Source organism: Sturnus vulgaris, chromosome 6 (assembly GCF_052056855.1).
Source record: "Sturnus vulgaris isolate bStuVul1 chromosome 6, bStuVul1.hap1, whole genome shotgun sequence".
NCBI classification, from domain to species: Eukaryota; Metazoa; Chordata; class Aves; order Passeriformes; family Sturnidae; genus Sturnus; species Sturnus vulgaris.
In genome coordinates this window covers 9,511,305-9,538,362 of record NC_142248.1, presented here as the reverse complement: position 1 = coordinate 9,538,362, position 27,058 = coordinate 9,511,305, and the positions used below count along the sequence as shown (strand labels likewise).

The window sequence follows — 27,058 nt, the reverse complement described above, 5'->3', positions numbered from 1 at the left end:
TAGTAATACATCTATACTCATTACCATGCTGCAAATATATATTTTTGGGGGAATTTACTGAAGAAAAGTTTACTTACCCGACTTAATCAATTTTATTATCCATTTAAAAGCCACAAAATATCTTAAGACAGGCACAGTAACTGCCCAAGTAGTCAAATAAAGTGATACTTGAAATTTTCCCTGCTTAGAGATTTTTTCCCTCAGGACTAAACTCTATTACATATGCTTGATCACATTCAGTTAAAAGACTAATAATTAAAAATTAAGGCATGCTATCCCTGGTTCTGATGGAGAATTCATTTCTTACTCTCACAATGTCAGACATAATAACAACTATTTTGTTAGCTAAAACTTCATACACCTGGAATCAACCTCAAAATGCCTCCCAAGGAGACTAACAGGCATGCTGGTATGTACTCTTCTGTAGGTTGTCAGATTCAGTTGTGGTTTTTTCTTTTGAACTATAAAATATAGTGGTCCACCTGGATGCAGGTGTATCCAAGTAGGAGTGCAATAGACATGCAATTCCACAGCTCTGTGTCCAGTCCACACCTCTAAGTACCTTAAGACAAATACTCTTCAGAGAAGATCAAGTGAGGAGTAAAGTAGCTAGTAATGCAACCACATCCTATCCTACTAGTAATGCCAGATACTTTTAGTTATATACTTGAGAGCTAGAAGAACATGACTAGCATCAGAGTTTAAGGAACTAGTTCCAGATTAGAAACATTTTCATTCGAGTTTCTTTTAGCAATTTACTTAAAAGACTTACCCAGAAAAGCCAAACTCTTTAATTGCATTTGCAAGCCAGTTCAAAGTTTCTGACTGATTTTTAGGATTCTTCTGAGAGAAAGCCATAGCCACAAGCTGGAATAGAAGAGAGTTAAGTGTAAACTTCCACTGGCAAACCAGGTGACAATACTCTGCAATAAGTGAAGACATCCAGAAAAAACACAGTGCAAATGAACAGAAAAAGCTGGGGTAACAGAAGAGGAAAAAGCAACTCTGTCACTGCAGCTGGATACAACTGGAACTGAAGTGAACCACAAGTTCCTGCAGTAGTTAAAGGCAGCCAGAGACACCTTTATTATGGATTTGTACCTGCTTTGGCAGTATTAAAAGAAAAAAGCAGATATTTACTATGACTGTACCTCTGAGATTCATGAAAGAGATCCTCCTAGGAGCTGTGCTGAATCACATGGAGGACAGGGAGGTGATTGAGACAGCCAGCATGGCTTCACCAAGGGCAAGTCCTCCCTGACCAACCTCATTGCCTTTTATGATAGAGCAATCACATCAGTGCACTTACAGATACCATATATCTGGACTTCTGTCAGGCCTTTGACAAGGTCCCCCACAACATCCTTCTCTCTAAACTGGAGAGACATAGATTTCATGGGTGGACTCTTGTGGATGAAAAATTGGTAGAATGATCACATCCAGAGGGTAGTGGTCAGTGGCTCAGAGTCCTGATGGACATCAATGACAGGCAGTGCTCCTCAGAGATCCATATTAGGAGCAGTGCCATTTAATGTCATCAACACACAAAAGGATTGAGGGCTTCCTGAGGGCAAGTTTGAGATGAAACAAGCTGAGTGGTGAAGTTAACACACCTAAAGGACAGGATGCCATCATCCAGAGGGAAATGAATAAACTTGCAAAGTGAGCCCATGGAAACCTGAAGAGGTTCAATAAGCCAAGGTGTTGCACCTGGGTCAGGACAACTCCTGGTATCAACACAGACTGGAGGATGAATGGACAGAGACCATACACAAGAGAGCATCCAGTCCCTCCAAGGAGGCTGGACACAACCCAGCAATGTTCACTCACAGCCCAGAAAGCCAACTGTGTTCTAGGCTGCACCAAAACCAGTGTGGTCAGCAGGGTGAGGGAGGGAAATCTGCTCTTCTACTCTGCTCTGGTCTTGTGAGACCACCAGCAGTGCTGCATCCAGTTCTGGGGCACTCAGCTTAGGAAGGGCACAGATCTGTTGGAACAAGTACAGAGCAGGGCCATCATGGTGCAAAGGATAGAGCACTTCTATGAGTAAAGGCTGACAGAATTGGAATTTTTCAGCCTCAGTAAGGGGTAAGACTCCAGGGTGATCTTCTCGTGGCCCTTCAGTACTTAAAGGAGGCCTCCAACAAAACGTTTGAAAAGGGCATAGAGCAGCTGGACAAAGAGGAATGGGTCTGAACTGAAAGAGGAGTTGTGGCTGCTCCATCCCGGGAAATGTTCAAGGCCAGGTTGGATGGGGCTTTGAGCAATCTGGTCTAGTAGAAGGTATCCCTGCCTATGGTATGTGGGGGGGGGGCCTAGATGATCTCTAAGGTCCCTTCCAACTCACACCATCCTACGATTCTATTTTCAATTTTAGAGGAATAGATGTAACTGCTGCCTCAGGAAGCATCTCAAGAGCAAACAGATCACTTTCATGCAACAGAGAAAAATCGAAGGTTTGAGATTTGCTCCTTAGACTGAAAGGACACCCTACATATTATTTCTGATTTTATTTACTGAAAGAATACCTTTGCTGCTCACTCACCTGCTCAGCAGTCCACGGCAACTGACATGCTTCTGCTATTGCTGTCATGGCCTCTTTTGCATTAGTTCCACATTTCACATCACCAACCTTGTCTACAAGACCATCCAGCACAACCTGTGCTGAAGTTTTGGAGAAGTTTCCTTTCTGTGCAATCAATGCAACTATATGCAGTTTCATCTGCATCACCTGCAATGTCCAAAACAGCAAGAAAGTTACTCATGCCTTCATGTATTTTAGACTAATTTTTCTCATTCTATATATCTATAGATACATATAAGAATTATATGGATCTGTGGGTAAATACTAATGTATGCACAAAAGTTCTATTTGGCTATATACACAAATATATATGCTGAAGTATTTATGCACACAGATATTTTGTACACACATACACATAGGTGCTTTGTGTGATTATACACAAAAACTGTGTACACACACCATTATGTGCATACACACACAACCAATAATACTGGGCTGCCATTATCTACTTTTAGAACTCATATACACACATAGACATATACATGTAAAGACATTCTTTAGATACCTTAAATGACATCTAGAGTCTCAACTCTCAACAGAAATAAAAATCCATTTTGAGAGTTTATATTCTCATTGATTACAGATAGAATTGTAGTCACAGTGACATATGCCCTTACAGCCTTTTAGCTGGAAACTACTTTACATTAACCAAAATAGACTAGTTAGTTATTGAAGGATAATGCATTACCTGAAAATTTGTTTCCTTCCAACCAGGTTTCTTGGCCAGCATTCTTACAAGGGCCTGGCAAGGCATTTCATTTCGTTCCATAAGCTCAACAGCCTAAAGGATAAGTTAGCCAGTGAGTCACAAATTATACAAAACTCAAACAGAAATTCTCTATCGTCCTCAAAGTATTTTTGTAATACTGAATTAAACTACAGAAATTCTCAGCATAGTTTACCTGAAGAGCCACTTTTACCAGGAGTCTCAGGTACTGAACCAATATTTAACCTAAGCATTTACATCACAACTCCTTTAATGTTCTTTAACAAATGTCCTTAACAATCACTATTGGCCATTCCAACCCTAAGAATTTAACACCTAATTAAAAACAAACAAACAAAATCCCCAAACAACCCTCCTGCCCCTCAAAAAGGTGCTTTTGTTTTTAAGATGAAGAATATTATGCAGCTTTCATGTTGGAATGTTAACTACACAGCAGAGATTAAGCCTGAACATGATGTAAATTACTGGAGTTTAGCTGTTGTTAGGCTTATTCATTCAACTGAAATGGCAACATTTTAATAAAGGAGGCTTCTGCAGCAGCATTTCAATGCAGCCAGTCACCATTTCCTAACTGAAGTTGGTCACTTTTCCCACCAAAATATTAAAAGCTCAGTCATGTCTCTACTGGTGTATTGGTATGAACTACTTGTACATCTACAATTGAAGCTTTCTTGAATGGGAACTCTCAGAGGTCTTCTGATGGATATCATCTGGGTATGGATGGATACCATGAGGGACATTTGATGGTTTTTTTGTTTGTGACTACATGAAGCACTTTCTACTAGCTGTGAAGACTGCTAGTACTGTATAAGTCTCTAAACAAACATTTCAACTGGCAAGTAGTTGATTATAATCAATTGCTGCCTAACACACAAACAGCAGGAACCTATTTGCAATAGATTTGGCCTAGTTGCTGCAAACCCGTTTAAATCTAGCTATCTTTGAGACCAAGTTTTGCAATTCTTTGGAGTTATAAAAAGACCTCTGACTATCCTCAACCAAAATACAAGTATTTTTGACAAAAGCACAACTCTATATTAAGGTAAAATACTTACTCCACTATTGTTATGGAATTGAAACCATGTAATCCATTTGGCTTTAACAAGTATTGTTTAATCCATCTGAAGTGCTGACATACAACTACCATTAGTAAGTATTTCAGGAGATTTACCAGGCCTAAAGAGCTGAAAAAATTATTACCTATTTTCTCTTTCCCTACTGCCTCTTTTATCAACTGTTCCAAACATACCTTCTGAAACTCCTCCATGCAGGCAAGCCTCTCTTTCCAGTTACCACTGTCCAACTGCTGGATACAAGAAGCTGGAAGGACAGCAGCAGCTTTCTCTTCACATACTTCTATCTGCAGACAGATCACAGCAAGGTTAACACTCCACTGTATCCTTTCAGAGGAGGGCTGCAATCTTAAGGACAGGTAATATACTGGACTGACCCTTGTACTGTGGTGCAGTTACAAAACAGGGAAAGGGTTCTGCTGTCGACTGAAAGATTTTAGTATGAATTGTAGTTTAGGGGTCTTACAGGTTTAGAAAGCTGCTAAAATTACACTGCAACAGAAAAGTGATCTCTGGAAAGTATGAGAAACTGCAGACAGTCAAAAATAATCTTCAATACCAACTCTCCGTTTAAAGAATCAAGCAGAGGTAGCCTGAAATTTGCAAGGTAATTTTGGATCAAGTCTGAATAAACATGGACTACAATGAAACAGAAGTTGATGAGGGCAGACAGGAGAACACCTATCTTCTGTCTCCATTTTAGTAAAATGGAAAATGAACGTTATTTAGTGATAAAAACTTTCCTTTCACTGGTGTCTGCATCACCTTCAGGAACTGTATGGTCATTTTCTACTGTATAACTAGCAATATAAAGTGGAAACACAACAGAAATTTTTCACTCTAAGCAACACTCCAAAAATAACTATGGTTTGTACTGACAGTCCAAAAAACTTGCAGATACATTTAGCAAAGTTTTAATAGGTTTTTTGTAACAGTTTGATGCACAGATACGAGTTTACTTGGTTTCCTATTAAGAAAGTAGGCAGATGCTCAGCTAACATGCAGAATTCTGTAATTTTTTTGAAATGTAACTTAATATGAACACAACAGATTTTTATTAGTTCATCTAATTATTACTTGACTTCACTTCAGATTTCAATGTAAACTCCAGAATAATGAATTCTGATACTTTTAATACCAGACTCCTTCAGCAAATCACGTGACCTAAATTACATATGAAGCATCACTCTTTTTTTTCATCTCTTCCTACTTCAGGGACAACAATATACCCTGTTATAAAGGTATAAGCATGATTTATTGCCTACTGTCTTATATGGCCTGGTGCCAACAACAGCCTGAAGAACAGGTGCATTTACCAAAGACCCATTTCACGAGTTATAAATTTATACATACTGCTTTCCCTTCTCTTAACAAAAACAAACAACCTCCGTGAAAAACTCCGTAGTACCTGAAGAACTGATTAACCAAAGCTGTTATCTTTGGTTACAGAGGGCTTTGTATTTCCAAGAATAGCAGAATACTCACAGAGAGCTCTGACTCAAAGATCTCTTTGGTCTCAGGACCTTTCTTGCCTTTAGCCCCAGCACCTCCTGTACCTGCAGCTGTGGCTGGTTTTCCTTTCTTCGGTGGGGCCCCAGCCTAGAAAGTAAATGGACAAGTTAGCAAAAAAAATCAAATAAGTCTCTAGCTCAGATATCAAAAAACCTGTTTTTTCTATACTACACTTCTATATTCTTATGTCAAAAAATATGCACCTCTGATAGCATAACTGCAGGCAGAGATAAGCTAGAGCTTATTTAATTAATATACTGGTTATACACTACAGGTTTTACAAAACATAACAGGACAATGAAAGATGAAAAAGGGGAAAAATGATGTATTTGTGAAAATTCAGGAAATAATGACTTGATCTGTATGTTTTCCTATGGATACTGGTTAGATACTAAACTTGTGACTGGTATCTCTTTCTCAGATTATCTGAGTACCAATAGATTTCAAAGATGTCATCTGTTCTTCTATTCACTTCCAGGTATACCACCTGAAGAACTAAGTAGCATATTACAAAGACCATCTACTGCAGTCACTTTCTAAAATCCAAAGAATAATATTAAAGAAATACAGGCTAATAGTTCAAATTGCTTCAAAATATACCAAGCAACAAACTAAGAACAGTGCTGAAAAAATACCCAATACTTAAGTAACCTTGCTAGTTACAAGAAATGCTGACTTCAGCCAAGTATTACTATATCACAGAGCACATCAATGTTACAACATCCGAGGCTCCTCTGAATGCCTCCAGTCTTTTATCACTATTTCAAAATCAAAATCTAGTATTAAGACATAAGTGACAAGACACTGAGATTTCATTACACTCCCAGAAAATCACGGATTCCTTTTGCTGTTAGGCTCATCTACTCCTGCAAAAGGACAGAGAGAGCTCAGTGGAGGCAGATGCTCAATAGGCCACCTTCAATGTGCAGTAAGTAACTATTGATGCAATCGCAGACAACTGATTGTGGACAACCTCTTACCTTCACTGCAGATGCTTTTTTCAGCGGTCCTGGTTTGGCTGCTGCATCTTTTGTTTCTTTATCTCCTGTAGACCCTGGAAGAGCAGCAGTCTTTCCAGCAACAGGCTTGCCTTCTTTTTTCTCAGCTGCTCCTCCGGGTTTTTTACCATAAACCAATTCTACCTTTTCAGCACACTCTTTAATCTGCCAAGCAGTGGGGAAAAAAAAAGGTGGGGATGGAAAGAAGCTATTTAGCTACTACAATTGGATGCACAGTGTCCCTTTACCAGCAGTGGCTCAAATTTAACTACTGTGGAAAAAATGTGAAGAGTTTAAGTTGGTTACTTTACAAAATTTTGTTGTCTGGTGCTCCTTCAATAGTAAGGTTAACCAATCAGTGGCATCGGCCACTGTATTGCCAAAATAATTCTCCTACTTCAAAATGAAGTACATTTATATACAAAGAAACCATTGACATCCTACTGATACTCAGACTCTAAGACTAAGTCTGAGCACATTAAATTATAAAATCCTCATTCAGTCAACATACCTGTCAGCCTATGCAAAAGTATAACAACTTCGTTGTTGGGAAGTCTTTAATACCAAATCCTATCCTAGTAATAAAAAATTAGATCATATGGTTGTGACCTAAAAGCTTGCTTCAGACAAAGAAGTGTTAAGAAAAACCAAAACTCCATATACCACCAAACAAGACCATAACTAAGTATCACAACTGACCTCACCAATAATACAGCGAGATACTTAATGTAAGAATGAAGAGATTTTCAGATTCCCTGTAACATCAGTAACATTTAAGTAAAAATACATCTTCAAAAATCTGTGCTAAATTAACTAGGCTAAAGCATCATCTTACATCTTCTCTAGCCTAAGATGCATCTTAAATGGATACACTGAGCCTTTTTTACAACATTTACAACAACAATACTCACCCGATCAAGCTTTAGTTTGTCTACATCTGCTAGAAATGGATTCACAGCTTTCTCTCCAGCTACTTTCAAGGCAGTGCCTAATGCTTCAAATCCAGCATCTCTTACTTCAGGAGCTGAATCATTGATATGCTGCAGAGAAAAACAACTTATGTCATGTGACTTGTGGCTCATATCTAAACATCTTCCATATAAATCCCCTCCCCTTATTTAAAATCTAAATCTACTACAGAGAAATCTTTGACATTCCACTACAGAAAGAAAAAGGCTGTTTTTCAGTTCTATTTTCCTATGAACTGACCAAGTTTACTGTTTCTTTCTCAGATACAGCCATTTTCTCATCTTTCTTTTTTTTCCACAAGAAGAAGTTGAACATTCATGCTTTAAACATCATGAAAGTTCATAAAAAGTTTAAAGTTCTGCAATCTTGTTCAAATCTCAATTTTTTAAGCCAGGGATATTACCTATACTAAGGAAAGGGCTATTTGCAGTAAGAAAAAATTATACATCATTATCATTCACACTGATAAATGCTCTAGTAACACTGCCATGTATGAATCAATGATGGTTGTTCTTTTATTCATAGCAAACAATAGCACTCCAACAAAAACTTGTTAGAGATATGTGCAAGAAGCAAGTGGCAGTGTCTGGGATAATAGTCCTAAACTGCTGTCTTAATCTATTATAAACTTAAGTGAGCTTCAAAAAAGCTAGGATAAAGGAAACTAAATTGCTCCCCTGACTGACAATCACTTTCATGTTTGACATCAGCCAAAAGTGGCTCTGAGGGCTACAGAGCACACAGGAACTGTCTGGTCCCTGCACTACCTTCAGGTCTTTCTCCCCAAACAATCCAAGGTTTCACAACAACAGTGCTCAAGTCAATGCCAGAGAATTTTCAACTCCTTCTGCTTTACCTTGAGAAGTGCAGCACAGAAAGGTTTTAACAGGCTTTTTGGCAGAGTAGAAGGTGTGCAGTGTCTGAAGCTTCTTGCAATGAAAAGGGATGTTTGTTGCTTAATTGTTGGGTTTTTGTTGTCCATTACTGCCAAAATATCTTCACTTATATTCTGCAACGTGGTCTACAGTGTTGAATAAAAAAGTCATTTTTTCAGTAAAGAGAAAAGCAAACCAAAATTAGAGACCAATGCTCAGACAACAGGGAAATTTTGACTCTTACTTACTGTAAGAAAGATTGCATCAATGGCCTCCTGCAGTGCCTGCACTACCTGGGGCTTCTTCTCTTTGAATTTCTCCAGGATTGTTGGAACAACCTATGGAAAAGGGAACAAAAATGTCAACCTCCTCTTCACAATATAACTGGAAAGCCTGATAGTCTGCGCCCTGGTACTTTGCAGAGAAGCCAGTAATTCAAATATCTCCACTGTATCCCTCCAGAAGTACACAACAGCAGTCTAAACTAGTTTATTGTTGCTGTTCTCCAATATTAAACCCATTCCAGTCACTCTATTAACAAATAGAGATTTTTAATTTCATAACAAAAGGCAGACATATGAGATATGACATAATTACAGATTATGGAATTATGCTGGAATACAAAGCAATAGAATGGAAATGAATGATTTCACAACATAAAGGGTGCTGTGCTCTTGTATTCTAAGAATCCAAGCAGGCATTAAACCTGTCCCCTCTTTCCCAGCCTTCTGACAGCACTAAGCATGGCTCATTAAGAAGTCCTCATCTGATCCATAGCTGATGATCATGATTCTAAAACAATCAGAATCCTCACTGCAGCAGTATTTTTCAGATCTATCCCCTTGAAAAAGCACATCTGACAGTGAACTATGCCATACTGGAATTTGACAGCAATTTCTACCTAGTCTAGGTGCTCAGAGAGTCACTGCTGAAAAAAACAAATAAATAAAACATTCAAGGGGAAAAAAAAGTAAAAATAACTACACTGTAGATACTCTCATGTGCCAGTAATACGAACAGGTCAATTCTAGTATGGGCTCCGTAATAGTAAGGACTCCTGTCACTGAGCCAGAAACATGCAGATCTTAACTGTGGAAAGCAGGCTATTTTCAAGATTTTAATAGACATAACAGTTCATAGTTTGGAAGAAGTCAGATGCTTTACAGAAGTTATATGCTCTTGTATAACAAAAAACATATTTACTTTTTATTCAGAGCTGACTGTGGTATCTCAACCCCTTGGGACACACTGTGACCTTGGCTCAGGTGGTACCCTTTTTTGGGCTGCAACCTCCAAATTCCCAGGTCACAGATTTCAACACTCAAAAACTCTTCAGATAATACAGATGGCACCACAAAGACCATCATACATGCTGCTGCAGATACTAGACACCCCTACACCGTACAAAGTCATAAGGAGGAGATATTTTAAATCATTAAGCTTCTGTTTTAGAAAGTATTGACAGGCAAAATGAGCATTTTTTAATGTGGAAGTCAGAAGCCATAGCCCATGTGAGAGGGAAAGAAGTAAAATCAGTTCAGGGATACAAATACAGTCAGAGGTGAAGCTGGCACACATGTACTCAATTACAGTGAGGAGTACAATTCTATGCATGATTTCATTGCTCTTGTTAGAACACAGACTGCAAACTAGCATTGCAGTCCTGTATTTAAGTAATAGTTTAGAATCATACAATTCTAGCAACAATTCTGTTTTATAACACTTCAGTGCCCACTCTCAGGAGAAGTCTACATCTTCCTCACAAGTAAATTAATGCAGCAAACAAATCAAGTGAACAGCTAAAATGAGTACTGAGGTTATGCAATTCAGAGCTGCCATTACAGAATTGAAAAAGTCATGGTCTCAACACCATTTGCTTGGCAACCACAGAGCTACACTCTTCACTCTTATTTTAGAAGTTTGGCTTTTTCAACACTAACTCTGAACCTTCAGAAATCAACTATAAAGGAGATGCAAGAATGATTTTTATAACTACAGACAGCTTTCAGAATGAAAGTGACTGTCCAAACTGTTGTTCAGAGTTCAGGAGATTTGAATGTTTCTGAAGCAGTGAGATTCAGCAACTTCCCAATTCAGAGAACACTACCAGCAGCCAGGTACATCAGTTCTCTAATCCCATTACTCTTGCTTATCACACGAAAAATTTGAGCAGTTTAAAGAACACAGTAGCACAGGCTTGAGAAACAAGTGAGAGCTGCAACTTACTAAAAGCTCTCTTTGTTTCCTCATACTGGTTAAATTGCCCTGTATTCCCTGATATTAGCTATTGATAAGAGAAGAGCAGCAAAGGAGAGAACAAACAGCACTAAATTGGAGCACCAGAACATTAAGGTACCAAAAATCTCACAATTTTTTGCTATTTAAAGCAGACAAAAACCCCCACAAAACCCAGGCAACAAGGAAACAGAACACCCACCACCTACCATCCCCCAACATTCAAAAAAACTCAGCCAACATAAAACATACACCATGGAGGTGTTAGATAGAACTCTGATTTAGAAGCTGTTCTTTCCACTGTGGCCTACAAATGCATTCCTGTGGGGGTATCTCTAGAATGAGGCAATGTAAATAAAGTTCATTTAATGGCAGAACAGTTCAATTTTCTTAGTACAGAAAATTATTGCAACAGAAAGCTTCATGTTGCTGAATATGAATGAAGAAGGTCCTTTGAAACTTCAGCTACAAAGATCTGGGCAAGTATTTCAATGCTTACTCTTTTAAGGGGTTGGTAAGCATTCCTACTTGTACATAGAATACCTTTGATAAATACCAAGGCTTGAAAAAGAAAAGGGAAAAAAGTGTCCAGCATGAATAAAATCAGGAAAAAGTACATAGTCTTACTTACATGCCCTGCATACTGTCCAAATTTCTTTCGGAGGCCTGTAGCTAGTCCAGCAAGGCATTTGGCAGCCAAAGCAACTAACATAACATTTGTATCCTTTCCAACAACCTGAAGAGAAAATCTGAGTGTCAGAGACATGAAAGAATTTCTTAAAATAATCAGTGGGCCACAGATCAGGTTATTTCCACAACTCTTCCAGCTAGTAATTTGTTACTCATGAGTATTATATCAACTGTAAGTTTTAAACTATCATACAAATAAATTACAAAAAATATTAAGCTATATGTTCATTCTGAGTTTTATTTACTACCTTTTTGAGAGCTTTCACCAAGTCTGCATAGTCTCCTGATTCCAGCTTGGGATTTTTCACCAGCAGTTCAACAGCCTCTAGAGCTTCTTTTCTTTCTTGCCACTTTTTTGCTTCCTGCAGAGCAAATAATTTACATTAATCTATAAATACAAGCAGTTCTAGAGAAGCATACTTGCCACAAACCTTAGATTAAAAACCTTTATTCCATCCTGGGAAAACCAAGGTCTCCCTACAGTTCAACATCAGCAATGGCAATGAAATATGAAAAACAGTCCTTTCTCAGGACATTCTTCAGCCTCTTAAAATTACAGCTTTCTTGCTGCTAAATTCAACTTTAAAACTTATTTATGATAGCCCATATGTTATTAACACTAGTTTGTTATTATCCATGGGGCACTAAAGCACATATTGCAGAATTGCCCATAAGTCTTTAGACTCATTAGCTATACAAAGAATTACCAGGTAGTATTTAAGCTTATGCTTACTATTTTCTCATAGAAGTCTTTGGGAAGCTTGGAGAGAATTTCTACAGCTTCAAGCAACTCATATGCATCTACTTGTGGTACCGCCTCTTCCTCATCATCATCTCCTGCAACCAGGAGAGAGAAATATAAGCAGAGTGACACAAAATTTTGACTAGAGCATCACCTAAGGCTCATTGTTTAACAAACACTATCAGCAGTTGTGATTTTGTTATTTCAAAAGACAGATACTATTTCATATAAAGTTTCTGCCTCAGATACATTTTCTTCTTGTGTAGTGCACTCCACGTTTTGCACCAGCTTGAGTAAAAGCTCCTTTACAATTTAATGCATCCCTTCACAAACTATATACAATATACTTGCCAATAGAGTTCAGAGATTAAATAGTTTACCTCCATCTGCATCTCCTCCAAGTCCCTGCTGCTGCTCAAATTTTGCTTTCAGCTCCTGCTGAGAACGCAGGAACCTGGTCTGCTTAGGAGCAGCTGATGACACTTTGATCCATTCTTCTTCCAGTTCTTTTAGCTGCCAAAAGGGAAAAGAATCATCATATCAGAGACATTATGGACATACTCCACAACAAGCAAGCCATTACAGTTTTCCCATTTCAAAGCCAAGATAGCACTACCTTTCACTACTATCTTTTTTCTGCCACTAAAGAAGTGACTTCACATTCACTGTTCAGAACTCTTCAAGTATATCCACAGAAGAGAATATTATTGCAAAGCATTTACATGAGAAAAAAATAGTAGAACAGTCAGAATGGTATGGCCCCTTTGTAGGCACTGTGAAATAAAAATGGCTGAGCACGAAGGAAGCTTTTCTTTACAGCCACGCTATTATTACATACTAAAACTAAGATGAAACAAACATGCTGAGCTAGATTTGATGAAACAGTTTGGTTTTTTTAAAACCATGCCCTTTTAAAGCAAGCCACTGCTTTCCACCTGAACATAATTAACTCAAGTGGGTAGGAGGAAAGGATGCATAATTTATAAAGTTTTACATGATGAAATATTCTATATATCTATCTAGCATAATGCAATGCCACTTCCTGAAGGGAAAATGTCACATCCTGAGCATCATCAGAATGAGAGGATGCACAGAGAAAAAAACTTCAGGAAAAAAGAAAATCAAGAATAAAAATTATTGACTTGAAGACTTTCAATGCAACTATTTTGCTACATTCTACTGCTCAGTTGCCATCTTCAGTTTCAATATAAGGCTTCACCCCACAACTTCATGTATATTCAGAGCAACTCAACATTGTTATGATTTCCTTACAAAGGACTAGGAGTGACCAACGTTTTGGGTAAAGCTAAAAACCCCATTCCACATTCTTTTGTCTTTAAGAATGCCCAACATCACAGAAACAGGGAGGATGAGCATCAAATGTTTAGATACACAAATACTTCCTGCCCACCTGAACAGAATTTATGTTCTGCAGTGGAGGTCTCAAAGCATCCCTTATCCATCGGTAGATCTCCACAGCAAGGAGCTTGGCTTCGTCTCGGACAGCTTTCTCCCGAGATTCAAAAAGTTTTGGCAAGACTTTGATGATTGGCTTCAGTGAGATTATCTTTGAACCAAATTCACTGAAAGTTAAACACACAGAATTGCATCAGTGGCCATGAACAGAAAGTGATCCATCCACAAATAACTCATTTTTTTAAAAACAGTCTATGAAAGTCCTCCAGTGCACATTTAGCAATTTCGTCACTTACTCAAACCATTATGCTAGATATTATTTTGAGATGCTACTGTAGAATTTAAAGAATATATGCCCTATCAAAATTAACCTCCACACCCAGCTTGGAATTGCAAAATCAGGCCTCTCAAATTACTTCAAAGCACTTAAATACAATCCAGTGCTTAAATCAGCTCCCTTGCCGGGGGGAAGAAAAGACAAGAGAGAAGAAAGAAAGAAAGAAGTTGTCCTTAGAACAAAATTTGTATGACCTACTTTTTTTTTTTTTTTTTTTTTTAAATCAGAATAGACTCTCCTTTGTCTATCCTTGGAAGCAAACTGCAGTAAAAGCATTAGTCACTTTTTCACTTGTTGGACCAGATAATTATAGTGAGCTTGGGTCATCTTCACAGAAAACATATGTGCTGAAATATGTGCCTGAAGGAACTGAAGGAACACATAAAACGAGTTTCCCCAGCCAATCACCCTTCTATAACAGAAGACTCTACATGCTGTTGAACTTAATACATGAACTTACTTTTCAAACTCATAGTAAACTACTATAGTTATTAAGGCATCATGTATAAATCACCTCAAAAGAATTTTTTTTTTAAATTTAAAAACATTTCTTCGTATTTCTGAATTAACCTTTCTACCCATCACTTTCTTATGGTTCCCTCCAATTCAAGTTCCACATAAAAAAGCTACCAAAAAAGGCTGCTCAAGAACTAAAATCTACATGTCTCACTTTCTAGAAATTCTAGTGCACACCATTTTATTTCCATATCAACTTCTAAAAACACTAAGTATAAAAACCTTCAAAAGGGGTCTTGGAAGTAACACAATTTAAATATGTGAAGAAATGAGTTGCCCGAGAATTCAATTTTTCTATCATGACACAGAAAGAGCATACTGGGGGAAATGCCTATGCAAACTTATTCATATCTAATTCATATAATCTAATCTAACAAGAAAGAATAGAAACCTTAGTACAAGATAGAAAATACCAGAAATTAAACCAGTTAGGCATTCAAGCTACCCACCTAGGTACAACACAGACAAATTTTGTTATCAATGCAGAAAGCCTCCCAAAGCATAAGAAAAATAAAAGCAGCAATATAGCTCAGATGCAGAAGATGAAGGGGTGCATGAGTGTATTTGATTTTAAAATCACAAAATAATAAAATACAGCATGTAAGAAAAAAACCATGTGGCACATCTTAAAGAAGTAGTTAGTTGAAAGACACTAAGGAAGAAGATTATGCAGGTTTCTAATTACACTGCACTGTTAAAAGGACATTTAACCAGATAAGCAATTTAAAATTATTTAACATAAGGCACTCTCCACATATACAGTTTTCACATGAGCTACTTTACTCATAAAGAAGTGTTTTGTCCATTAATTCCAAAATTTTTTGCTTCCTTTAAAAAAAAAAAAAACAACAAACCCTAATGTTCAGTAAATTATATATACATGAGAAGTATAAGAATTCCATAAAGCCCAGTATTTTTCGCTCAAAGGCAGCAAACAAACTTGATGTGGAACTAAAAAATAATCTAATACTGAAGCCTACTACATCATCTTAAATTTGATTTGATTTTTAGGGAGTACTAGCAGATCTCCTTTTCAATAAAGGAATTATTATATGGACAATGGAAGCTTATGTGCAATGAGCCTGGGTTTTTTTTTTTTCTTTCTTCTAGAAACACACACTGTGTACCCAATTAAACATGCTCACATCAGTGAGGAAAACAGTAGTTTAAAAAACCAAACTCCATCTTAGTTTTCACATCAGTGAGTTTATTACAGACATTCAGAAGAGAAGCTTCACAGCCTGGGACAAGACACACTAACCTTGCCCTTCTCTCAATGGCTGGGAAAATGGAAGTTTGGTAAAGTTACCATGAATGAAAGAGATCCAGATGAGGCTTGTACAACACAGAAAAGTGCCACATCTAACAAATCCAGTGATGCTGTCAACTGTTGCTATCAAAAAATACAAGTTCAGGAAAGTTGAGCTCTAATCAGCAACAACAAGGGCCTGCTAAAGACTTCAGCAATAAAATTAGACTCCACATATTGCTGGGGTGAGGAAAAAGCAAAGAAGAAAACCACAAAAAACACCATGAGCTAAAATCTTACCTCAGTGCTTTCCTCAGTGTCTCTATACACGCTACTATGATTTTTGGGTTTTTGTTGTCCAGACCCTTTAATAATTCTTCTTGTATTGCCTCTCCTTTCTCAATTTCTATATACATTAGACATATATCTTCACCCAGCTCTTTTGCTCTGGCCTTTGGCTGATTGAACACTTTATTTACAACTCCAGATGCTACTTCTCCTGTTGTCCTGAAAGATGAGAGAGTATTACTTTTGGAACATTCATGTGAATTAAGTGTTCTACATCATTACCCACAGGAAAAAAAAACACAGCACCCAATCCAGATTAAAATCCAAAAAGTTTTCACATAGAAGGGACTGCATCCTAAGATAACCTTGAAGGAAAAAACCTTTTCTAAGGGACAACTTCATCATTTAGTTTTATAAAAGAATACAGATCATAGTTAATATGATTCCAGACTAATACCAGACTACACCAGTGAAGAGTAGACTTTCTCAAGAGTGTTTTAACATTCTCTAGTTGAGGTTCACAAATAAATGTCGTGTCCTGGAATTATATATGTTGCAATATGTTAACTGTATCAGTACATAATCCCAGCACAGTATTTCCCATATACTTCCAAGCTTCAGATAAAGTAAATCACTGACACCACTTTTAAATCAAGGAGTGTGCAAGGTTAGATTTTCAAACAAAGCTTTGGGTTTGCTTATTTGTTTTTGGTAAGACCTTTATTCATTTCATCAGGTCACAAAGTCAGTGGATCAAAGCACTAACCTGGCCTGTTGTATGCTTTTATTTCACCCTCAGGAGTATGACCAATTTCATGGGCTAGACAACACAGAAGTACTAAAACACATCCAGTGAATAAATTCACAGGTATGAAGATTCATCTTACTTATGCTGGATGCAATGTCACATAAACATAACTACATTGTATTTCATGTATGAATTACACAAATACCCCCCTGAAAAAAAGGCTCTCTCCTGTACAGATAAGACTGTTTCAATCAAACGAGAACAGAGACTGCAGTTCACAGCACTTAGACCACCACATTAGTGATTCACTTTTTTTGCCATTTCAGAAATTTTTACTAGTGCCTTCAATAGTTTTTTAGAACACTGCAAGCAATTTGTGGTAAGTTGATATGCACATGGAGGCCATCCACAAGGAAAGCCTGCCATTCAGCAAGTTCTCTGGATTAGAAAGCAAGTTCTGCTCTTAACAAAAGAGATTAGAACTGTAAGGGGCCACTGCACAATTTATGTGCAACTGCAGCCTTTCTCAGGGAGCGGCACATTAAACTGTCCTAATGGCCTAAGAGCAGCAAGAAAAGGCTACTTACTTCCCAGCTACATGAGCGTTTTCAACATAAGCAAGTGCTGCTTCCAGTCCTTTCAGCTGAGCCACTGCATTGGAGTCAGTCACAAATTTCTTTATCAATCCAAGATACTTGGACCATTCGGGACTCTTTTCATCATCTATCTTCTGGAAGAGCTTAAGGGCTTCTTCATAACCGTTTAATCTGGCTTTCCATAGCTGGAAGTAGAAATTGGACATTTAAATGTTGTGCTATTACAACCTTAACTCACCAATCTAACAAAGCTCTTCAATCATTTTGGAAATGCTCAGCAAGTCAGCACCTGCAGATTTCTCTTCATTGTCTATATGAATAACATGCAACAGGACAAAATACTTGTTTTTCTCCCGCCAAGAATGATGTGAATAGAGATACCAGTCTTCCCCCCTGCTCTTCACAAGTTCCAGCAATCACCAATGAGGAGGTGGGAGCCCAGCAATAGTGTCAGCTCCAGATGAGTAATTTCTCCACGTGAATGAGTGTACTGATGTGTCAGCACACAAGCTTACGCCATATAACGCTACTAAAATCTGCTCAATAGAGGTTATTCAGCCTCTAGGTTGGATAGAGCTGATGCAGTTTCAGATCTGTTAATACTCACACCCTGCAGCTGTCAAGATTACCCAGTTACAGTGTATTTAGATACAGAAACACAAAATCACTATGAACAGAAATACACAGCAAGCCAAATCCAAGATTGCCTACCTTATGTTCACATTTCTGATCAATGGGCAGTTTCATCCACTCACTGTCGTCCCCCATTGTAAATCAGGCTCTCTCTGAAACTACAGTAATCTCTGTGGAGATAAGGACAAGTTAGAAAACAGAAAAATACAAAAACAAACATAAAACCAAAAACCATTAAACATAAAACCAAAACAAAAAAACCCCAAAAATCCAAAACAAAAGACCAACCAACCCTCAATCCTCAGTTCTGTAGCAAATCTCATTGCTAACATGCAATCCAAGGTTGTAATTTTATTTAGATGCACACTTGAAAGAACAGACCACTGGTTTTTTAGCTCTAGAAAGTGACCAGAAGCCATTAAAGATTAGAGAGCAGTGCAATTTGTAGTATTTCTGACACTACAAGTCTCCATTGGTGAAACTTCTAGTAAGCTGAAAAGGCATGTGGAATATAACGTTACCTAAGCTTGAAGAAGAATTTACTACAGCTAAAGCACAAAACCAAAATGAGTTCCCATCAACACTAGAAACTGACTCTTACTGACACGTGCTTTTAGCAACAGGTGTCATGAATCAATGTTAAAAAATAATCAGATGCAAGTGTAAGGACAGTCATTTTAACAACTTTAAAACAGCACAACTACAATGAAGTTACCGAGAGGAACAAAACCCATTTTTGCCCTAATTCTAACATAGCCAGTGGCAGCAACTGGCAGCAAGAGATCAATTTCTTGCCACATGTAGGGCTCAAACCCTTAGTCATTCAAGTTTTAGTGGTTTCCCCCTTCTCCCTTTCCTTTAGATTAAAATAAGAACACTGACTATTAGGATATGAGAGAGATGAGATCTCAGGCTCAATGCCCATCTCAGACTTATTGTACAACTAACCTGACTGCTCAAAAAATAATGAGAGAACATGTCTGATGCAGAGAGGTCAGCAAAATGAAAATAGCAGCAGCAGTAGAAAGGGCTCCCAGTGTTATTTATAAGCACAAAATCAAATCAGAGAGGGAGTAACACATTTCAACACACCAGTCTGAATTCACAGACCAAGCCTAAATTGCTATAACCCGACCATACACAACAATTTATCACTACAGGCATATAAGTACACAACACTGGCAGAATGCTCCTAACAAAATTTCAGCCTATACCAGCAAAGCTGTATATTTTAGCCTACAAGGTATTTCACCTAATACTCAGAGATTCTCTGTAGAAAATTAATCCTGTGGATTAGAGGTGTATTTTCACTCACATAAATTAATATAAGCAAGCTCTTCAGAGCCTTCTGTCAGCCACACAACACCAACACATATAGCTAACTCAATAGAAAAATTAGGCTAGCAACAGCACATAGTAAAAAAGAGTATTTTTTATTCCTTCCTGGATTACTTAGAAGATACTTAAGTAACAACCCAACTTCCCAATAATTTAAAACGAAAAAAACATAAGAAACACAAAGAACTCCAAAACCCCTACTTGTCACCAATATACACATCTCCACAGCAAATTACACTAAGCTTGCTTAAATATTTACAAGTTCCTATGGATATTAATACTGTTCTCACTATAATTGCATGAACTATTAATTTGCCCAATGGCAGTAAAACAAGAGTCAATGTCAGAACATAAGCTGACTACACAGATAAAACAAGTATATCCAAATGTTATTAGTTTGTCCTTCTCGTTTCCTTTCTCATCAAAATTAAACAACAATACGGCTTTTTTTCTTGACATCAGCACAATGGAACCAAGTGTGCTTCAAAAAAAATTTTTTTGGGGAGGGCCAAAGAACTGTAAACCACTGAGAATGAAAGGGTCTGCTCATTATGTAAGAAGCAAAGTACTCAGAAGTGAGGATACCTAAAACCTATTCTACTGTTAATTCTGTTCCGCTTTGTTTTTTAATGTTAAACTTACTAAAAACAAAACATCGTCCACCTCAGTCACAGCATTCCTCCATGTCAGTAATTGACAAAAAAAGGTACTCTGAATTAAAATTTACAATGAGAATAGAACTCAAAGGCCAATCCAACCCTAATCAATCATACAAGGTCAAAAGGGCAAGTGAGTTATTGCATCCAAACTCCATCTGCTTTCATCTGTTTCAAGTCCTGCTTGTTTTCTCTGCTCCAACCTCTCATTTGCTCTCTTATCCCTCCTTCAGCCTGAGAGAGTTCAAAATGGAATTGAAATCAGACTCCTGATTCAAACCAAATGCATTTTACCTATTAAAAAAACCAACCAAGCAAAAAAACCCAAACCCACTAAAAATCAAAACCCAAACATGCACACCAAAACAACACAAAAAGCACACCCCTTACCCAAAAGCAAGATGCTCATGGCAAATACAGAAGTGGGGGGTTAAACATATCTAACTCTATGAAGGTGATGACTTCTCTCCAAAAGCAAGAAATGAGATGAATCCACATGAAAAGCTTTCCAAACAACCCATCTAGCAAGGGATGCAGACCTGCCCTACAGTGAAGAGTTTCCAGCAGTAAAATTCTCCATCCCTCAAATTAGTTCTGCAGCCAAGTGCCATCAGCAGAGACAGCTTTGCCAGTAAAAACTGAGCTTGCATTAGGAATATCTTCATTTGAATGAACCAATATAGAAATAAAGGAGCACTTCCTCAGCGTGGATGCAGACAACATAAATAGATACAGTGAACTCTTCCCAAAGTCACATACAGCTTTGAGAAGAAAAAGCAGAGTGAACTTTACAGAAAATTAGGCAGCTCTGATTCTTAATCAGAAATCTGGAACTAATTCAAGCTATTGACTTTTCATACTTTTTTACTGAAGAACACATAAGGAACCAATACAAGGACAATAGTTATTCTGAACCAAAACAAAAAGGGGAAGAAAGCATGAACACACCTGCTAGCAACAGAAACACTAGGATAAAATTTTGGCACCTGTAGTAGACATCTACACTGCTTTTTTTAGAAAACTGACAAAAGCATGAACTTATTACTTCAACAATAAAAAGAAACATTTATTTCTCTCCAGGAAAGAAGGAAAGAAATCTTACTGTAAGACAGTCCTAAATCAAGTACTACAAAAACCTCAATTCAGTTCAAACCCTAAAGTTGACAGCAACTCTACTAAAAAGGCTTGTCCATTACCAGACTGATACTGGTTTACAATTATTTTTATCTTTACACATATACAACAGTTCACTGCCACGAAGTACAACCTCTTGCTTGTACACTAGTGACACACTACAGAATCTAGAATTTCCCTTCCCACATCACAATGTACTTAACTCGTGGGGATAACACAGGATAAGAGAGACATAGCTAAGGGAGCTGAATGACCATGAAACAGTGTTTCACCTGTATTTTTCAGTCTGGACAACTCAATTCCCCTACTATTTTTGGTCATTAACATCTACAATCAATACTTCAATTACAAAATGGGTTAAGTTGCCTTCTGCACTGAATCTGGCATCTAAAAATAGTGATAAAATTATACTCCCCCCAGTAATTTACAAATCCCTTTAGAATAGAATTTCTCAGAAAGTATTCCACGGTCACAGAGGGATAGCTTCTTCTTAAACATCCAGTCTTTCTAGCTTTATCATTGCTCATGTCTGTCCTAATGCCAAGATTTTGTTCTGTCTACATCTTGCATTTACCAGAAGAAAAGACTGTTGTTTCTCTTTTCAATTAAGTCACTGGGTTCTGTGTGATCATAGAGTATCCCACATTCGACAAAAAAGTTTTTCTTAAAAGCTTCTTTGCAAAGACATGTAAACCTCAAGTCATTACTTCTCAACATCCAAATAGCAAGTGGCCTCATTATACACAGCTAAATTCTGTTATTACTAGTGAATTTGCAGCAATGAAGTGTTTGACCTACATACATTTTTTTGTTGCTGCAACTTGGAACAAACAGAATTAAGTCATTCATTCATTTTGGTAAAATCCAGAAAACAAGACCTCTGAAGCAACTGAACTGCCAAAGTAAGTTTTGAGAGAGACATTTGTCATAAAAGTGGTCAATGCAACATTTCCAAAAGCAAGTCACCCGAGAAATCTGTAGTGGAGATGAATAACAAATCTTTCCTGACAGCTCTTGGCAGGGCAAGTTTATATCACGAAACAGCAAGAAAATGAAGACCATCAAGGAAAGAACAGGATCTTTTGAAGAGTAATCACACAAAATGCAGTAGGAGTGGAAAGCGTTTACAAAGCAGCACAAATGAAAGAATTTAAAACGTGAAAGTGAGAATTCCCAAATGAATATATGAACGTTTGGGCAACAAATATATCAATACATGAAAAAATCATGAGAAAGTATGAAAACATCAAAGTTTGGATTCACCATGCACTACTCTGAACAGCTCCTACTCAACTTCTAAATAAATGCTTTTCCAGCTACAATTTGGAGAGCTGAACAGCATTAATATCATAGTATGGGGTACTGCTAAAGAAAAATCTTTATATCATTAACATTCTAACATGTGACTTCCTTTGAAACATACATTTATCACCTATCACTGTATTTTACTGTGAAGTGTCAGCTTCCAGACCATTTTCTACAGAAGATGTACAATGGCAAACTAGGAAGCCATTTCATGCTAAACAAAACCAGCTGTTTATTGATACTGATTGTCTATTTCTCCCCACTCACCTTCACCTATTGAATATTACTGTTGCACAAGAATATCATCAAATATTTTCATATTTTGAAAGATTCTCAAAAACATTACTCAAGAATAAGTTCTGAGAAATCAAGACAGGTTTTTCTAAACAAAAAATCCATTTGAAATGTTCCTATACAGTAGGGCACAAATTTGGAGAGTATGTAACTGGATGTCATATTTCAGATAAAATTATACTTCTTGGCAGACAGATCTCTGTTAGTACAGCCACAGTTTTCCCAACAGAAAGAATTATTTGTTTGTTTGTTTATTTGTTTAATGGCAGTTTTGGGTCACATTTGCTCTTTGGCTCTGAAATGACAATGTTCCACTTTCTTAGAAGTTTAGCCCAACACTGGGTTTTTTTTGTATTTGCCAGCCAAACCTTCCCATTAGACACAACATAAAATAGCTCAGAAAAAAAAAAGTTGAAAACTCAAGTAATTATAACACAGAAGACAATAAAAATTTTATGGAATTTTAAAGGCTGGCATTTTCAATTGGTAGATGAACTATACGTTGCAAGATACACAGACTCTTGATGAAAAACAGAGACTTCAGAATAATGAAAAAAAAGGAGAAACCTGTGCTAAAGGGAAGCTACTGCTTCAGCAGCAATGAAATGGCATTCAAGAACAACCAGCATTAAATTTTCTCTTGCTTGTTCTAACTTGTATGTCCTAATTCACCTCAGTGAAATTTTAAGAGCACAAATAATAAGCTATTGGTAAAATATTTAAACACTTAATTTCTCTGGAAAAATACATTTTAATACATGGCCTCTGAAAGTGACCAGGCCTGCTCTTATCCATTCATCTGAAAGTGAGAGACAATGCAAAATACACTGACCTTCTGTTTCAGCTTAAGACCAAAAGCAATTTGTAACTGCATGGGTAAGCCTGGAGTGAAGCCAGTCTTAGAGAGCCGAGAAGGGCAAAAGGGAAAAGGGTAACACACGGGCAAGTGCATAGGCATTCACTGACATAATTCTAAGGGAGGACAGCTGAGAGTGAAAGGTGTCAGTGGGACTGTGTTTGTAAGCTGCAAAGCCCCCCATCCCTCAAGAGCTTTTACAAAGCTCCGGCATGAAAAGGCTCATGTGATATTCTTTAAAAGGACGGCCTGAACTCCTGATGAAGGAAAGCTCCCGCGGAGACATCACTAGCTCCCTCCTTCTCCAAGGGAAGCTCCCTCCAGCACGGCTTCCCTTCTGCAACTAGCGGCGCCCCCGCCATCCCCAGCACCTTCCAGAAGAGCACCCCCTCCACTTGTGCCCGCAGCCCCAGATGCGTCCCCGCAGCCCGGCGACGCTTCCCGTTCCGCGGGTGTCTGGCCGCAGGCCGCGGCCGGGCACGGCGAGCAGGCAGGCCGCCCGCCCGGCATTGTCTGTGCCCGCCGCCCCCGCCCCAAGCCGGGCCGGGCCGGGCCGGGCCGGGCCCTGCCAGCGCCGCCGCGCACCGCCCGCGGCTCGGCTGGGCCTGGCCGGACACTCACCCTGACAGCTCCGGGCCGGCTCCCGGCGGCGGCGGGCGGGAACCGCGGGCGGGCCGGGACGAGCCCCTCCCCGCCGCGGGCGGGGCTCGGGGCGCCGCGGCCGCACCTGGGCGGGAGCCGGCCCGCGCCGGGGCCAAACAAAGGCGGGCAGGGCAGGGCAGGGCAGCGCCCGCCGCGCCGCGCTGACCCCGCAGCGGCCTCGGGCACACCGCGCTCCCTTCCCGCCGCCGCCGAGCAGCCCCCGCGGGGCCAGGCGAGCGGCAGCGGGCGCTGCCCGGCCCTGCCGGCGGCTGCGGTGCCGCCTCTCGGCAAGGAAGGGGCCGCCGGGCCGGCGACCAGTGACCAGCTTGGCCCGCCAGGCCTGCTGTCTTCATGACTCATACCCCGAACGCCCATACCCGTCAGAACAATTACTACTCTAACAGAGGGAGCTGCGGTCATACCCGAGCATGCAGCAGACATTATCCCAGGCCACCAATCATCCAGCAATCCCTAATTGAAGGAGGGAGCGGTTCTGAAACCCGACAGGAGGAACAAGGCCAGCCGTGGGGAAGGAGAAACAGTGCCTTCCAAAGGAGGCACGAATGAAGAGCCTGGCACCATACCATCCCCGCATTTCATGCTGCTGCGAGATGTGTAATGACAGCACTCTGGTGGAGCTGATTCATCAGCAATCTCTAGCCCATCGTCTGACATTTTGAGATGCCTTTTCTATAGTGACAATAGCAACTGAAGAAGCTGGTATCACTTGCTTCCTCCTCAGAAGAGCATCAAGCCGTGTGATAAGGCTGTATTTCTCCAGCCATCTTTTTAGCTAGCTGAAGAAAAAAGCCTCTTCCAGACACCTCCAGAACCAACCATGCTTCCCACTGAATAACTGTCCGAGTTACTTTTCCTACCACCTCACTCTACCTCCTGCAATAGGAAGGTACGAACATGCACAGCAGCTTCTGCTTTTCAACACCTGACATTGGCAGCAATCGAGCTGTCAGAGACAACCCCAGACAATGTACAAGTGCTCAGGTCAAGAGACTCTTTATTCAAACAAGCCAGAGCAACACTGCCCAGTGCAAAGCAATATTTAGTTTAAAGAAAAGGGTACAAGGCTTTTCAATGTCACTTCAGAACTCCACCCATATAACATGAACCACTGGGAACAGTCCACAACAAAGCATCAGCAAAGCAACACCATATTAGTCTTGGACTATGTTGTCCTGAACCAACCACTCTGCTGCAGATGCAAATGGCTTTAATGCCATCCTTCTCTAGCAGAGACTTGACAAACCATTTACATTAAATAGTTTACAAACAAATTAGCAATACAAATTTATACATTTCTTTTATAAATCATATAGGTAGCGTAGAACAAAGTAGAGGTAGGAACAGAGAAAAAGGGAAACAGATGAACACTGACTGTGATTTTTAAAACCTTAATTAAAGGTTTGCAAGCATTTACATCTCTCAAGTGTCCTTCCAGTCATGCATCCTACACAACAAAATCCTCTGAATTAGATAATTAAGATAGTTATCTCTACTCCACAAAACATTCAGAGCAGTTTCTAATTGGATGTACTGGTCAAGATGTGCATAAGTGATACATAAGAAGGGGCAAACAGAAGTGCTGCAGACGACAACTGGCTAGCAAAAGAAAAATATAACTAAGGATTGACTGAAGGTATGTACAACTTGCTAAGTTCTTCTCAGCTGTAAATTTATCACCAAACACACACAGTGAAACAATTTATAACATTCCATTGAAATTCAGGTTTTCTGCATTGACTATTAAATAGAAACAAGATCTTGCCGTTTTAGAAGACACTAGTATGAGAGCACAGCCCCGCTGTGGCAAACCATGTCTTCAGAGGCAGAGGCCCAGCTTACATAACTGGCCCATAGAAGGGGAAGGACAAGAACCAGCACGAAAGTTAAGTTTAACAAGATTCAAGTCCTATGTGTACAAGAACCAGGAATCATGTTCCATCACCATGCATTCCCTTTTTCACATCAGAATATCAAGGGAGAAACCTTCCATCAATACAGATCTAAAGCAGACTGAATAACTCTCATACTGCTAAAATTCAAATTTCTTTTCGTCAAGTTGTCACATAATTTTTCCTAAAGTTAATGTGCACAACTTTGTGTTTTTGAGAATAACTTTCGATACATCTGCAACCATTTGTTTAGAAACAAACAATCTGTTGTACCTCAAAGCCATTTGCCAGTGATTCTGCTTTAATGTATCACTCTCTCAATATTGCATATAAGGCTTAGCCCTATCACAATTTTTGAAGTAGAAAAAAAACCAAATGGTGAATATGTAATTTCAATATGGGAGGAAGTAAAGTTTAAAGAAAGGCCAAGCCTAAGGCAAGAAAACCAAACCAAATTCTAAATTTTACACAATCATCATGTTGGACACCAAGGAATCAAAACTATACAGGCAATTTGCACTCAATCATTCTACCTTCTGAGGTGAACATTTCTCAAAGTTTCAGTAACAGACTTCTGTGAGGAGGCTTTTAGAATACTCCAATATTCGAGACTCCATGGATCCTGAAGTAAGCAGCTTTAGAGCTTCAAACTAATAGATTCATTCAAAGCATATACACTTCCTTTAATACAAAAGGAATACATTAGGAAGGGCTCCCATTGCTGGTAGCTCAACA

General features: G+C 38.8%; 1 protein-coding gene across 3 annotated transcripts in view; it reads right to left on the bottom strand.

The window, feature by feature from the left end:
- The window catches only part of CKAP5 (cytoskeleton associated protein 5), a 52,871-nt gene that overhangs the window by 24,606 nt on the left and 1,207 nt on the right, over positions 1–27,058 (bottom strand). For 2 of the 3 annotated variants that reach the window (XM_088166881.1, XM_014881827.2), the window contains exons 2-18: positions 18,267–18,358; positions 17,547–17,740; positions 16,224–16,430; positions 13,817–13,988; positions 12,786–12,918; positions 12,397–12,500; positions 11,912–12,025; positions 11,605–11,709; positions 8,987–9,076; positions 8,720–8,884; positions 7,806–7,934; positions 6,877–7,059; positions 5,870–5,983; positions 4,561–4,671; positions 3,273–3,365; positions 2,546–2,731; positions 773–867 (exon numbers count right to left, since the gene is read on the bottom strand). In XM_088166881.1, the coding sequence (XP_088023007.1) occupies positions 773–867; positions 2,546–2,731; positions 3,273–3,365; positions 4,561–4,671; positions 5,870–5,983; positions 6,877–7,059; positions 7,806–7,934; positions 8,720–8,884; positions 8,987–9,076; positions 11,605–11,709; positions 11,912–12,025; positions 12,397–12,500; positions 12,786–12,918; positions 13,817–13,988; positions 16,224–16,430; positions 17,547–17,740; positions 18,267–18,323 (2,252 nt within the window). In that variant the 5' untranslated portion in view covers positions 18,324–18,358. Of the gene's footprint in view, positions 1–772; positions 868–2,545; positions 2,732–3,272; positions 3,366–4,560; positions 4,672–5,869; positions 5,984–6,876; positions 7,060–7,805; positions 7,935–8,719; positions 8,885–8,986; positions 9,077–11,604; positions 11,710–11,911; positions 12,026–12,396; positions 12,501–12,785; positions 12,919–13,816; positions 13,989–16,223; positions 16,431–17,546; positions 17,741–18,266; positions 18,359–24,392; positions 24,417–27,058 lie in introns of those variants that run through there. The other variant, XM_088166882.1, reaches the window with a different exon arrangement.